General features: G+C 37.1%; 1 protein-coding gene across 1 annotated transcript in view; it reads right to left on the reverse strand.

Moving 5' to 3' along the window:
• Positions 1 to 13,099: 13,099 nt before the first annotated feature.
• The window catches only part of retm (real-time), a 73,587-nt gene continuing 69,687 nt past the window's right edge, over positions 13,100 to 16,999 (reverse strand). The window contains exon 15 of the mRNA XM_074100285.1: positions 13,100 to 16,109. Within this exon, the coding sequence (XP_073956386.1) occupies positions 16,022 to 16,109 (88 nt within the window). The 3' untranslated portion in view covers positions 13,100 to 16,021. The remainder of the gene's footprint in view (positions 16,110 to 16,999) is intronic.

The following is a 16,999-nucleotide window of genomic DNA, read 5'->3' on the forward strand; positions in this document are numbered from 1 at the left end:
TCCGCTTAGAAACAGCGTGGCCATAAATGCTATGTAGGCCATCTTGTACTACACCTGGACGACACGATTTATGCGAAATAAACTTTATTGCTTACCGATATAACGCTTTTCAGAATGCTTGACTTAGTTTTGTTTGATGGTCGCCATTTTGAAGTTTTCAGCCGCGTGTAATAATCGACACGAAAGTAGAACCCAAAATCATATTAGTCTCTTGCTCACATTTGTCTCAAACGAGCGAGAGGTAAAATTGACTTAAGGTTCTTATTCCGTGTTGTCTACTAAATCTACGATTTATTTGATCTTTTAAAGTGTCTATCTTTATTACCTACTACATGTTGCCAGTGACTTCATCCGCGAAGAATTCGTTTGTCGCGTGCATTTTTCCGGGTTAAAAGCTATCCTGTCATTCTAAGACCATGAGATCCCAAAATATCTCCATACCACATTAAGATCGATACTTTACGCGTTACAGCGTAGCAAACAAACAAACAAGTTCACATTCGCATTTTATGTATATTAGTTTAGATAAGTAACGTACAGTCAAGGGAAAAGATATCAACACGGCCAGTTACAAAAATATGTATACACGACTTTGTGCACTTAACATTAAGGCCGTGTATACATATTTTTGCCACTTTAGCCGTGTCGATATCTTTGCCCTTGACTGTACTCTGTGAATATTTCAATAGCACAATAGTTTTATCACAAAAATTTAAACGCATCTTAGACATGCTTAAAATAACCATGTCCTATGAACTACCATGGTTCGATTTTCCCATATCTGTCTACATACCAAATTTCGTCCAAATTCCTAGAAGTCCTCAAAAATTCCCATAGGAATACTCGAAAATTACATCGCGAATTTGCTACTGATGCATAAAAAATCCGCGCCAAGTTTCATGTTTTCAATCCTAGCAGTTGTAATTTAATAAGGTTACATCAGAAAAGTTTATGTATGAAATTGAAAATACAAACTGCAATATAGATGCACAGAAAAAACAGAAAAATAAGACCATCACTGGGAATCGAACCCAGGTCCTCGGTAATCCGTACCGCGTGCTATACCGCTACACCACTGATGGTCAACGGTACCGACACGAATTTCCCTATGCACCTTACATCTCAGCTTGTGTTTCTTACTTAGTCACTTAAGCAACACTAGCTTATAGCTTATTATTTTAGCTTAGCTTATATGTATGAGTTGCTTAACTTTAATCCGTCGGACGCCCTGCGCGCCACAGTGACGCGTATCTAAGTACTCGTGATTTAGTCAATTTTTGTTACTAGTTTCGATCACTCTTTATCATAGAGTACTTACTAGTCCAAAAATAACCAAAAAAGTCGTTGGTCGCGCGACGGGTTAAACTCAAATAAGTCCAAATTCAAGAATTTAACGATTTCGGTATCAAAAGAAAAGGCAAATAATGAAGATACTCTCCTAAGAGGGTAGAGTACACTTATCCGAGTTTAGTTAAGTGACTCGTATAGACGTTAAGTTTTCGATCAACTTTTTTTTTTTCATAAGGACCTTCTAAAAAAAAAAATAGAAAATCTTGAAATACTGATGAATGAAAATGGCGAAGCGCCAGTTACAAGCGACAAACCGCGCGTGTAGAGTTAGAAATCAGGTAGATTTACTGACTTAGCAAAACATAAGAATATATTTTGAAATCATATTTTTATAGTCAAAATACCACGTACAGGACTTATCACGCTAACACACACGAGTAATATTTAACTCGACGTTTCGGCAACATTACAGTGGCCGTGGTCACGAGTAGACTGAAGTGTGGGGTGTCAAATCTGCCTAGCAGCGCGAGTCCTTCGAACTACCCGCACTTGATCACAAATTGTAAATCTGTTTAAAAAAAATATATATATATATATATACCTCGTTGAGTTTCTTGCCGGATTCTTCTCAGCAGAGGTTTTTCCGAACCGGTGGTAGATTTTTTTTGACATTCATAAGTGCTTGTTGTAGCCTAAATTGAATAAAGATATTTTGACTTTGACTTTGAAATAGTACCCATCACACCGACACACAACACTAACAACGTCCGATCGTCCCTCAGAACATTTATCCCGACGCCGCCACTTATTTATAACAGGATTCCACGAAGATGAAAGCTTATAACCATCGTCCCGGTTGAAATTTTTTTTTTTTTCGTGATACGAGTGCCGGTATTACTTTGTGATCAAGTGTGGGTAGTTCGAAGGACTCGCGCTGCTAGGCAGACGATAGTTAAGGTATTTGAAATAAAAACCTACAATAAAGTAACTTGAAATTAAAAAAAGTCTGTTATGATGTCTGCGGTTTCAGTAGATATACCTATTAATTTAAAAAATAAATAAATTAAAATTGTATATAACCTAACAAACAAAAAGTCGGAAACCCCCGACTTTGTCACTTCAAAGTTCAATATCTCAAAAACGGCTGAACTGATTTTACTAAAACATGTCTAAGAACCATGGCTAGAAAACCTGCTTCAAATAAAAAAAAACGCATTCAAATCGGTCCACCCGTTTAAGAGCTACGGTACCAGACTTATAGCACCCCTCTTTTTGCGTCGGCGGTTAAAAATGGCTTGGACCTTTCGTGCCTCTTCAGAAGCAACAAAACAAGGGTGAAAAGATCTCGTTGCATAACCCAACCGATTCATTACACAGTGCGATTGGCACGGCGTAAAATTGTCAGCACGCTTATCGGGTCATAAAATATATCGGAAAGTGTACGCAATAAATCTCGGCGAGATGGGCGGCTCGGCTGTATGGCTAATCAAAACTGTGTACCACCCGCGATTGCGGCTGAAATGAGGTTCGTTATCGAGCTTTCGTTTTATGCGCCCGCGCATGGGATTGTGCAACGAGTTATCAATGTTTTGCGAGCGTATTTGGAAAATGTGCACAGTAGTGCAGTGCCCTAACAAATGTATCCACTTTCGTGAAACTAGTATGAAAGTGTTGATGCATAAGTAAGAGTTAAAAGAATTTCCTTGCTCACCCGCGACCTTAAGATAGCTAAGCTTATGCAAAATATGCGTGTTCATGCAGTTCCTGGTTAAGATCGCGGGATCGCGGTGGATGCGGAAAGCACAAGACCGGTCTGAGTGGAGAGCCTTGGGGGAGGCCTATGTCCAGCAGTGGACGTCTTTCGGCTGACATGATGATGATGATGCAGTTCCTCCACCTCCACACTGTAGGAACACACACAAATCACACAAACCCATCTATCACATAAATAAATAAATCACCACCACCACACCACACTGACGCGTTTCGAACTCAACCAGAGGTCATCTTCAGATTCTTTTAGTTAGTTCATTGATATGGACCTCCGCAAAGTAACGCGTGATTCAATAAATTGCATAAGTAAGGGCACAGATCGTACGTCATTAGGGCTGCGTTTCCACTGGCACTTGATGTATCCCATCTTAGGCCTCTAGGTTGGCAACGCATCTGCAATACCCCTGGTGTTGCAGTTGTTTATGGGCGGTGGTGATCTCTTACCATCTCCTGATTTTCCTTTATTTACCTATCCTCGCTCCACTCAGTTCTTTCCACTAAGAGCTGTGCGGAGTGGGGATAGGTAAATGAAGCGTTTCTATTGGTTCATGAGAAACATTCCTCGCAACGCATCTTCGCACATCTCTGGTGGAAGCACAGCCGAAAAATGTGATTATAAGCTACTAGCTTACTTGCCTGCATTAAGAGAAGTGTCCCTGCCGGCCGCGCGGCCGCGTTAGGTATTCGTTTGGGATATTGCTGTCTTTATCGCTCGTGACATAAGCGCTCGCAGCCGTCCTCCCATGCCTTCCGCAACGACGTCCGTAATTTATATCGAGATAGCTGTAGGCTTTTCAAGATTTGGGCGGTTGAATTTTGGGGTTCGTTGTCCTCATATTATACGAAAAGTATAGCACAGAAATCAATGATATTTTACAATCAAGATATTCATTATTTTCTATGCCTGTGGTTTTTTTCGATTTTTGTAAAAATGCTTTATTAGTCTGTAATTCTCGTGCAAAGTTGACTTTTTTTTGTCGACTTTTGAACTCCTGTAATTCTGATATTACACATTTATATGAAAATCTGAAAAACCACTGCCCTAGATAATTACGTCTAGTCCACACTTACAAAATTTCATCAATTTCTGTTGCCTAGTTTTCAAATGAGACCGGGACTACGTTTGTATGGAGAATGGAACGAAGAGACTTCTCTTAAGTCTCTGTCCCACCAAACTTGGTCAGAGAATCTCTGGGAAGATTAGCAGAGGTTTTATCTATAGGTACGTATGGGACGGACTCATGGGCTGTTTCGCCACCCATTGAATAAAATTATTTGACGGATTATGTGATTCCGTTTTCGTCTATTCAATCAAAACAAACAGAGACGGCGTCACATTTACCTAACCGTCAAATAAATTTAATCAATGGATAGTGAAACATGGGGTAAGAGAAATACCTAGAAGAAGCCTCCCGGCTTTTGTCCAACAGTGGACGTCTTCCGGCTGTTGATGACGACTGTAGCCAGGGCTAAAGAGCTGTATAAGAAACAGTTAGGCAGTTGTCTCACCGCCGGCGAGGAAACGCTTGGCTATCGACTATTTTCTCGCTCAAGAAACGAACAAAAGATATAAGATACTGTGTGAGTAAAAGAGACACATATATTAATAGTTGATCGCTGGCGGTTCACACTGCCGGCGAGAACTCGCTCTTACATCATTTGTCGCAGCGACAAGAGCTAAGACTCGCTGAGCTATAAAACTAGCTCAGCGATACTCGCTCAGCGCTGTTAGCTTGGCGGCCGCCCGGCTCGAGCGAGTAGAGCGAGTAATCGCCCGTCGTGCTCGAACACTCGCTTTTCACTGCTCGCTCGCTCGCTCTTCTCGCTCATCGTCGGCAGTGGGACAAGTGCCTTATGGTAGAGTGAACGAAAACAAACTATGTGGGGCGTGGGGTAGGGGGTTGGGGTGGTGGTAGATCTCGTCCTGTCACTCACTTTAAAACGGTTTCGTTATATTTTCAAATGCGTGCCAGATCGAAGGGAACGTAACAATGGCGTTCATGGCAGTTAATCGCGATAAGCAATCCTTACGCATGCGCCGGCGACTGCAGCGCCTCTGGTGGTCAGTGGCGGAAACTTGCTGCAGATGACTGGCCCTATACAACGAAGTGCAAAATTCGATCTTCGTATCTTGCCGACCCGCTGACGCTTAATATTATTTGAAACGAGAGTGCCTCACTCGGACGGTACGAAACTAACTTCGATTTTCAAATTTCGTAGTAGCTCCACGAAGAGTTAAGAAATGAAGACGGCACTCTTCGCAACTATCACATTTTCAAAGTATGCTTGAATAATGAATAAGCGGCAAAAATTAAAATTTTAGTAAAACTTACGCGGGTAAGTTTGATGAGGAACTTTTATGAGTACACGTGTCTACCTTTTTTTTTTTTTTTCCTTGTTAAACCTGCAATCAGTCTTTTAGACTATAATCAGGTGGGTTGCTAGAGGTTGGGGTTTGGCAAGGCAGAGCCACTGCTCTGTCTCCCCTTAGTAAGGCAGCACATCAGCTCTCTTGTCTCACGTGTCTACCTGTATGTTTTCTCTTAACTTATTTTTTCTCTTTTAACAACGTCCCTTTACGTCCACCTTTGGCCATTAGGTACACATAATTAATTTGGTCAAAACTGAAATTATGATGCAAATAATGAAAATTACCTACTAAGTATATCTTTATGTAGATAACAGGATGTCTATGTGTACGTAAATATGACTAATTATCACATATAATATATTTTCCTTTAGTTTGATGCAAGGTTTTTAAAATAAATAAAAAATAGGTAATAATACTCAGATAGTTCTTTAATAAACATTTAATTCCGCAACTAAAATTCATTGTTCTTAAACCAAATAAAATTAAATAACGTTTTAAAGTCCCCTGCTTAATACATTTTATATACTTAAAATTTAAAATAACTGTGAACATCATATAACTCCTTAATTTAAAACTTTTTCTGGATACGAAAATACAGACGTTCACAAGTTACAACTTATAAAGCCTTCTAGGCCCGTTCATTCATTGATTTCAACCTTATTTCACTCTTTTTAAGGTGCTAATTTTAGCACCTAAAAAGAATACAATGACACGTTCTGAAACGCAGTTTGTCATAAATTATATAAGTTAATCCGAATTCTCTGCAAATTGTAAAGAGTACAAAAATAAATATCAACATGACTGCCTCTAGACGCCTAGTTTTAGACTTAGTGCTAGGATAACATCGTTCTGCCAACAATCTGAGGTAGGGTACCATCAGCCAAATATGTGGTCTACCACCCTAAAGTTGATAATCGTTTGCATGTCATAAAACAATAATGCCAATAGACGTGTCTGTCAACTTGAAAGTTCGACTTTAGCGACGTATTCATTTGATAGGAACTTGTTTAAAAATTGATGGACCACTTATTTGGCTGATAGCACCTACTAATGTGGTTAAGGGTCTATTTGGTTACCTCTCATAATAAAAAAAAGTTACGACGCTGCGCCGTGTTCATGCAGCCAGCAGGGCTACTACGAAACTCGAAGTTCGTATCGTATCGTATCGTACAGTCCCTCTCGCTCTCGTATTAAATAGTATAAGTGTCAGAGGGACCGCACGACACGAACTTCGAGTTTCGAGTTCCGTAGTAGCCCTGCAGGCCCTTAAGAGCCACAAATTTATGGTCAGCTGGCATACTCCGAAAATTAGTGTCGTTCCGTCCCTCTGACACTTATTCTATTTAATACGAGAATGAGAGGGACGGTACGATACGAACTTCGATTTTAGAATTACGTAGTCGCCCTCAGAACTGACCGGACATCGTCAGGCAGCAGCGTAGGTATAGGCAAAGTCAGCCACAAAGATATCGAAACGGTTAAACTTACAAAAGTATAATTTACTCTGATATAATATACACGACCTTAAGTTACTTTTCTTTTATTCGACTGGATGGCAAACGAGCAAGTGGGTCTCCTGATTGTAAGAGATCACCACCGCCCATAAACATCTGCAACACCAGGGGTATTGCAGATGCGTTGCCAACCTCTAGGTGGCCTAAGATGGGATACCTCAAGTGCCAGTAATTTCACCGGCTGTCTTACTCTCCACGCCGAAACACAACAGTACAAGCAAGATGGTGGTAGCAATCCGGGCGGACCTTGCACAAGGTCCTACCACCTGTATTACTAAAGTCGTGTAGGTATATACATATTTTTGTAACTTTGGCCGTAAGTGTGTGTGTATTTTTAATTTTTTTTTACTTTTCGCAGTCTAACCCCCTGTTTCATCCATCCATTTATTAAATTTATTTGAGGAATTAATGTGATGCCGTCTCAGTTTGTTTTGTTCGAATAGACGGAGACGGCATCACATTTATCCATCAAATAAAATTAATCAATGGGTGGTGAAACAGTCCCTAAAAGTTGCAAATGCAGCATACGCCAGTTATAATCCATACTAATATTATAAATGCGAAAGTGTGTGTTTGTATGTATGTTTGTCCGTGTTTCACGTCGAAACGGAGCGAAAGATCGACTTGATTTTTAGCATAGAGTTAGTTTATGGGCCAGAGAGTGACATTGGCTACTTTTTATCCCGGAAAAATGCACAGTTCCCGAGGGAACAGCGCGCGATAACCGAATTCCACGCGGGCGTAGCCGCGGGCAAAAGCTAGTATTTTATAAAGTCGCATACTATTTAGACAATTTAATTCTGGCCGTTTATCTGTCAGTTTCATTTTCTTCTAAAACGGCGAAGCCCAACTGACGTGAACAAATTACGTGTAGAGTTTAAAATTAATTAGAATTATTTAGCAAAATGTACGAATATTCTTTGAAATAGCTAAGTTATAAAAATAAAAAGTGTTTTAATTTTTCAGTACGTTAATTAACACCCTGTATAAATAGGTAAGGAGTTATACTTATTGTCGTTTGACATAGGCGTCTATGCTGCCGTGTCAATGAAAAAAAATAGATCAATTTAGTTAACTTAAATCATACACAGAAAGTTTAGTTACATTTTATAAAACTTAAAACACAAATTGCTTCAACTATGTTGAAGAAGAACGCTGTCTATTATACTTATTGGACACATACATTAATATTACATATTACTATAGAATTCCGTCATATTAGCACTTGCTAATTGCTTTGAACAATCATGAACGTCTTACTACGACAAGGTTCTATTAACAAGAATAGGCCTAAGATTTAAATCTGTGACAGTTGAAACTATTATCTGTTTATAAACTTCTTATTTATTATTATGAATTCTAAATATGACACATTGTTTGGTAGAAAAATTAGGATATGTACGTATTATAGGCGACGTTTTGTGCTTCACAGTTCATTATTTAAAATAAATTATTGCCTTTGTAACTAAAATAATACTTATCTATATTTGTTGTTCTTATACGATATCCAAAGTATACAACTAGCTATTTAAAATATATGTATATTGTACAAAATAATATCAAAAGATGAAATCAAAGGTGTCTAAAAATAATTAAATTGATTTAAATACATATACGAGGTCTGTTATAAAATGTAATGAGATGTGTATCCAATTTATGTAGGTACAGTCAACTAATTCAATTCCTAAGCTTATTTGTCATTATGATATTTTTCATTCGATAAGCAATGTTATAGATAAATACAAGTATTTTCTGCCCCGGCTTCACACGGGTACACTACACACGAATGACGATCTCACACACTCACTCATTTCTTGTATAGAAATTTTAAAATCTGTTTCTGTCTCATGCATTAGACACAACAAAAAAAGAATTAAGCATGTACGGTGATGTGTAAACATCTGAACATACTTACATTTCTTCAATTCATTTTTATTTATGTAGATGTTGGGGTTCTAGTGGCCTAGGAGCCAAATTGTTTGACTGTATGCACCTAACTACTCGTAATTATTATCTGGTAAGATATGATCTAGTACTACAATTTCAGTAAAATTGGGTTGAGTTGTAATTTTAAAGCAACAGAGCCCCATAGGATTTTTATTATTGTTATTATTTTACATGCTAAAAGAAATAGAATATTGTTTTCAATGTGTAATTTCAAATTAAATGACGTTTTTGTTAAACGAATAAATAATATCCAATTACCAATGCAGTTTAATTTCCTTTGAGCCACCTATAAAAATAGTGTAGGTACCATCAGCCAAATAAGTGGTCTATCAATTTTTAAACAAGTTGCTATCAAATGAATATGTGGCTAAAGTCGAACTTGACAACACGTCTAGTGGCATTATTGTTTTATGACATGCAAACGATTATCAACTTTAGGGTGGTCGATCACATATTTGGTTGATGGTACCTAATTAGTACCTATAATCCATCAGACACAGTTCTAGTGAAAAACCAGATTAATATTCAATTAACCGTAAAATTAGTTTTTTATTACTCAATAAACTTGGATAACTAGTGACGTCAAAGTTCAGTAATACCATACAAAAGTTATCCTCGTACATACATAGTTCTACAGATGGAGCCGAGTTCCGATTTCCAATTTTGTGATTATGGAAATTATTTCAATAAATTCAAAGGCCTCATTTCTCAGATGAGGCCAGTGCCCAGCAGTGGGACGTCTATGGGGTGAATGATGGTGATAAAATTCAAAGTATATATTCTATTGAAAAATTTGTACCTACACTGCATAGTATATTTAGCAGTTATTCTTACAATTGATTTGTGCTCTGTGAAGTACACGAGGACTTAGGAGGCTATGGAGTAATTGTGTTTTGACAACCTTTAAAAAGTATTTCAACTGGGGTGGCGCCCCATAACCTTTTTTTCTGATATACAGTGCAATAAATATTTTGATTTAATTAAATCAAAGAACCCGCTGAAAAACTTCCACATGAGTTTTCAATGCAATTAATTAAAACATTTTGATTATTTCGTCGAAAATAGACACTTTGTGAATGATTTGCGATGGATAGCATCACGCGGCAATTGGTATATGCAGGTGATCTAAATATTCAGGTGGTTGTACAGGGTAACATGATGGTGCTGTTGGCAGTATGCTTGGCGCGTATAGCAAAGAGACGCGGGTTCGAATCACATCCGCAGCAACCGAAAAGTACTTCGTTTTTATAAAATCGTACAGATAGGTATATAAAGTGTTTTAAAATCTGCCACATAAATGAAACTAAACGTCAGACGTAATTATCTTAGCACATAGTGACAAAGAAAGTTGGTGAGTTAATCTGATGTAGTAAAATTAATCGTAAAGCGTCAGTATGCAGTAACTTCCAACCACTGATAACAGCGCAAATCAATTATTTTCCAATTAACTTTACCGGCGCAGCCAGGGGCCAACAACGGCCAATCATCCGTGTCATTCATGTATGACAGTTGCTTGGTCGATTCCCTGACCAATGGTAACCCAAGTCCTTATGAAATAGGGACAAACTAACAACTGCTGTTTTCAACTGTATTTTTGGCAATAAATGTTTTTTTCTTTATTTCTTAACTTTATGCTGTTAAAATGAAGGTTAAAAGAAATTGCAATCACGAAACTTAAGCAAGGAAGCGGCATAAAATAAGAAATTAGCAAATTATCTGTTTCGGTTCGACATAAAATTTAATAGCTGTTGGCTTTGAGATCCTGTTCTTGGGGCGGTACGCTTGGCAGACACAACTGAAGATTCATCTCTTTAAGGCAGACATTTTCGACCGGTGTGCCACGTATATGTTCAGGTGTGCCGCGATTGCCGCGAAGTTATGCTGCATTGAAATCATGAATAACTGTCTTAATGAGAATAGTACGAAAACAACTGAGGCCTGGCGTGTGCGATTCGTACCTAAAAGTGTCAACGAGACCCTATTAATAAGCCTCCGCTGTGCGTTATATTGTACATAATAAGGGTTAACCTACTCGACTCGACTCGCACTTGGCTATTTTTTACTGGTGTGCCGTGACACTTTGATGAACGAAAAGTGTGCCGTTATCACCAAAAGGTTGAAAACGGCTGCTCTAAAGGCTTCCGCTGGCTGACGCCGTTCTCACGGCGCGGGTGGACGGCTAGTGGACAATAGGATGAGCAGCGCTGACTGCGCGCTGCGCGTGCGACGGATTTTACCAGCACCCGCACCCGCGAAGTGCACCCGCGCCAACAAGCGTAATAAGCTAATCAACGAGGTAACGCTACCAGCCTTTTGGGCACAATGCCACGGGAACCATCTCTAAGGCTACGTACACACTATGCGGCTAACCGTGCGGTTTTGGCGCGCCGTCCCTCTTCAAAGTATCGGTCGAGACGGAGACGACGCGCTAAAACCGCGCGGTTGGCCGCATAGTGCATACGTAGCCTAATTCGTTTTTTTTTGTATAAATTTATTTATTTAATTTATCCTTTGTTACTTAACATCTGTTTCCGTAAATAATAATACACATCTACAGAAAGGAAAAATATCTTCCGTCTACATCGCTCTGAAGCAATAAGGCCGCCTATTGCGTAGTGTGGTATTGGGTTCTGTCATGGAAACTGAAAGACAATTTCGTATGTTACAATATTTTACTTAATAATTTTAAAACTCTTAAACTTCATGGATATTCAATTCACATAGTTCTGAGCTAATTTTAAAAATATTGGCAATTTGATATCTCTCAATGTACATCCTCAAATATTGAGATACTCTCCTTACGCATCACGTAAATTCTCAATCGTGTCTTACGATACCGTTTAACCTTAAATTAATACAGTTAAGAATCATTTTTCAACAGCATAATTATGCGTTATATTCTACATAGTGCGCCAGACATTCTACTTAATTAAGTGAATTCAATGCAGGGCACTTTCCTCTTATCGGGATGGGAGGGGCTAGTCGTAGTTCTCACGCGGGTCCAATGCGGATTGGGAACTTTAAAAAGACTATTTAACTACTTTGCTGGTGTGTGGAAGGTTCCTACACCGTAACGGTCTGCCCATATCTATCGACGCGGAATTAGCTTTTGATCAAAAACACTTTATGTCCATGCAATAAGAGCGAACAAGACGTCCATTGGGCCCGCCCACGCGAAACGATATACGTATCGACGGGAAAACATCTTTTTCGATCTCATTGCGTGGACATGTCTAAACTAAAGTCGATTCCGCGGCAAAAGGTGTGGGAAGACCCTGAAGCTGATGTAATTTCGCAGATAAACTGAGAGGTGGGCTCGAACGCGCAACTCTCTGCTTAAGAGGCAAAAACTCAAACCACTAGGCCACCACGACACTCTTACTTACACGCTGTTTCACCATCCCGGTTAAATGCGACCGTCTATTCACGAATCAGATTTAACCGTCACTTAACACTAATCAATGGATGGTCCTTAATGTTTTAAACTTATTCCCATCTCAGAATCCTTGCCAAAAGCGACACGATGTGTATGTTTCACTAATATAGCTTTTTTCATACGTAATTCTTTATTATTCTGATAGTATCGCATCGTAAGACACTATTGATCAAGCTTGTTAGATTGGAAGTAAAATTTCATTTGTCAATATTGCACTAATTTATTATAATGAATTTGTTTGTTGCGTTACATTGTAATAATCGATTTTGTTTCCAATCTAACGTGTTTCACACATTACAGAATTTTTGTACCCCATTTTGTATACTTATTAATAATTAAACTGAGCGATACAATGCATAATCTAATTTCAACCGTCTATCTAGGAAATAGTTTTAAATTTCTTTAGAGCTACCAGCTAAAGACTCGAGCACTTTTACATTGAAATGAAAGCATTCATCCTTAGCATACACACTTAATAGTCAGGAAGGGACATACACTTTAAGTCTGTGATAGTACCTAGTATCCTAAAGCCACAAATTCGCCGTTATAAAGTTGGCACAGATAATATCACACTATTCGCAGTTTCACAACACTGACCAACCATAATATTGAACTACCTGATAAAATAGATGATAGATGTATATTAAAACATGATATTATTTATTTATTATTGCAAAATAAAATAAAATATCTTAAAACTACGAATTAAACTACTTAAAATAGTTCTATTATATTATAATATTCAGATTGCAGTTTTTTTTAGCTAGATTGAGCTTCGCTTTCGAATTTCCTACTTTATAAGTAAATAAATTCATTTTTACATATCAAATTGTTCTGTCTGTAGTTCTTTACAGAAAACTAGAGTCAGGGTAATGAAAACTTTCCGCTTCGAGGTTGCTCTTTCAAATGGGATAAATTCATATTGTACATCCCAAAGACAAGTATAATAACGTCAGATCAGTTATAAATATATTGCAATAAGTATACGTATAAAGTATTTACTTAATAAAGTAATAACTTCAAAACCCTTGAAACCAACGATAAAAAAACAGAAGCGACAAAACCCTGTTTTCTGATTTTCACTTATTCGGGAAAGAGTTACTAACCAAAAGAGAATCAAGTTTTATCGTGTTTATCGAACTATAAAATCAACAACACAAATCGTTAATCTTGCAACCAATACAATGGAAATTGTAATTTCATATTTTACTAAGCAAATAACTGTAGTTGAGGCAAATCACATCCAACTTTTACGTAAACTCAGTCCATTATAAAGTTTACGCAATTGCAATGAGAACTACTGGCTACATTGCCTTCATATAAATACTTTATCCACATTCATTACGTGTTTATTCAGATCATTACTATCTTAAAATTGGACTAAAGTATGTGAAATAATTGTATTATTTACAACTTTATTTAGGCTACTTAACTGCCGTTGTCACAAGAAGACTAACATAATTATTCTTATTAAATAATGTAACAACCAGTGTCAGCATCTCATCAAACTCCCTCTCATCATCAAATTTCCCTTTATTTTTAGTCAGGTTTAGATATAATCGGGTATTGCACTATCAAACAACCTCAGTTATACTTTTACTTTTTTGTCGCATTTGCATATAGAAATGCAAAAGAGACCACCACACTCAGCTCATTACTAATTTCATCATCATGGACAGAACAGAATGGATTTTTGCACAGTGCATCGAAAATTCAGCAATGTATTTTGAAAAGCTTAACTACATTCCTTTTTATTTATTTTAATTTAATGTAAAACTGTCCTTGTCAGTTTTTTTAGCAATAATTACATTTTAAAAAGGTACTCGTCTATTTATAATCCAATATTAAGAGAACAAGACTGTAAAATAGTGCTACATCCTTTTGTAAATACATTCTAATATCAACAAGTAGTGGAGGAACAGTATCAATCCATCTCTCATATTCTACTTACATAGTATAATTGCATTTAACTGCGAAAACCATAGTTCATTTGCCATATGATCTAAGAACATACAAACTGATTCTACAGCGTATATTGTTGTTATAACCACGAACATTTTTATTTTATTTAAAAAATACGACTATTTTTGGTGAAAAAAAAATTTAACACACAATGTATCCACGACCAGTGATCAGATCACTACCTTGTTTTATTCGAATCATCGCACTTGCTGACGTGACACCTGTCATAGATCCGCTTGTCTCTCGTGTCAAAATATTGTACGCAATACATTGCTGCACAAAAAAAAATGTTAAAATTACGATCTGATGGTTTAAATTTATGGCAAAATCGCTTCATAGCACTAAACTAATGCTGGTTACTGTTCGTTTGTATAAAATACACGTTATAGACATAATAGTTGTAGACAATCGTGTCGAACTGCAACTCCCGAACGTAGATTCGCTTTTGTGGATGATATAACCATAAAGCATATAACCAAATAGAGTCGTAATACTGGCCATCCAATTAAAAAAAACTAATTAGTGATTTGCTTTGCTACTAATACCGTATCAGCATGTACGTACGTCCTTTTGCAATAGTATTTTCTTTTTAACTACTATTATACTTTGGCCATGATTTTTTTTTTTCGAATTACCCTCAATCGCTTTTAATTTTGATACTCAACGGTTCATTCTACTCATAAGCACGGTCGCTTAGTGTGGTCGAAATATCATGGTTATTTTAAAGACGTGTTATAGGTGATTAAAATCGGTATAAGATTAATTATGTTTTTTTTCTCTATTTTATGCATAAATAAATAGCACTCAACAATTGACACTAATTGACCTAGTCGTACATTCGTATTTTTCATTCAAATATCTGACTGGACGGGGATCGAACCTGAGACCGCAACCTTTGTAGTCAGGTTCTATTTATAACTACTCGCTATCGTCAAAGAACATTTTTGTTATCTATTTAGGATTATGATCATACACTTTCTTCTTTTCATAAAAAAACAAGTCACTATACAATGCAATAAGCAAACGTCAGGTATCGAGTAGGTAGGTATTGTCTACCCTGAATCTAAGTGTTTATATTATAAGTTTTTTGTACTGATTTATGGTGTGCAATAAAGAATATTTGTATTGTATTGTATTGTAATATCGGCCAATCCTAGTGCAGCGATTGCAATGCCTCGTAGTTTTCTTTAATTAAGTGACTCGTAACAGACTCTCGTCTCTATTGGCCATTGAATGATTTACCCTCTCTATTGGTTACATGCTTTATGGTCATAAGTCATAACCACACAAAATGAAGTTGCTATTATAAGTCAATTCATTCACAATGTGGAATAAAACTGCATTTACTTAATCCTATACTCCATTTATTTTAACATTTGAAACATAACGGTAAAATTTGCACACGATTATAAATGAAACAACGAAATTATTTAAAATTGTGTTAACTTCTGTAATAAAAACATAATAAATACCGCCGATAAATGTACATCTAGTTATTTTTAGTCCATTTGTGTTCGAAATACCGAGAAACGTGTTACAATTTGACCGTTAATTCAAATCTTAAATTAAACGGAGTATAGAGTCAACCAAACTATAACAAAGCCGCGTGGCACTGCACATGTCAACTTTTTGAGTCAGTTTCCAAGGGGGTCCCTACTCGCCGCCCCTCGGGGGGCTCCTCGGGGCGCGGGTGGGCGCGGTGGCCGCGGGGCGGGGGCGGGCGGGCTCTCACCGCGAGGGGCACGAGCTCACCGCAGACTTGGTGCTGAGGCAGGAGAAGCCGGAAGCTCCGGACTGCAGGCTTGACATGGAACCCCTGGAAAAAGAGATAGATTCAGGCGCTGACCGCAAAATCAAACATTGTCTTTTACAGAATTGGTTTTGTTTAAAAAATATATCAACGCTTTTTATTATTTTTATTATAAGGCCGCCTATTGCTTACCTTGTCATTTTCTCTGTGTATCTGTTTTTTGTATCGCATACTTTTTCTGGTGTACAATAAAGAGTCTTTGTATTGTATTTTTTGGTATGAAAAAACCAATTGCGATATTTTTCCATATAAATCACCATTTTTTTTAAATTACTGATTGCAACTTATTTGGTTGATAATAGATTTATTTCATAATAGAAAAGCACATATACAAAATTTTAAAAAAATACAACTACTATCTACTTACTATTTACAAAACTTATACTAAATAGAAAACGTTGATAATTAATAACATAGTTTAATCTAGTTCTGTATGCGTATGTTAAGCACCAGAATTATTTAATACTTATACGTGATGAAGTATAAGCTATCCAGAACTCCAGAATGATACTCAAGCTTGACTCTTACTGTCATTGTTAAAGTTTTATATGTCAGATTGCAGGTCAAAATCGAATTTCGTAGTTACAATCCAAGCGTCAATTGAGAAGAATCTAATCTTCACAGAATAAATTACATTATAAAATTAATAAAGCACAGGAAACGATTTAAAAAATCATTTGTCTTGGAATGGTTTACGATATATACATTGTTAAAAAACAGACAACTCGAATTGCATGGTATTGTGTAAAAATTACGTCATTAATAAATTTTATATAAACTGTCATACTCAAGTCATTCTGATGTGACAAAACAAATAGAGACTGCATCACATGTCAGCCTTCCAAAAATTTATTTTGTATGGAATTTTTGTATGTACATTCGTGTTTTAACCTCGT

The sequence above is a fragment of the Choristoneura fumiferana genome, chromosome 17 (assembly GCF_025370935.1).
Source record: "Choristoneura fumiferana chromosome 17, NRCan_CFum_1, whole genome shotgun sequence".
Classification (NCBI taxonomy): domain Eukaryota; kingdom Metazoa; phylum Arthropoda; class Insecta; order Lepidoptera; family Tortricidae; genus Choristoneura; species Choristoneura fumiferana.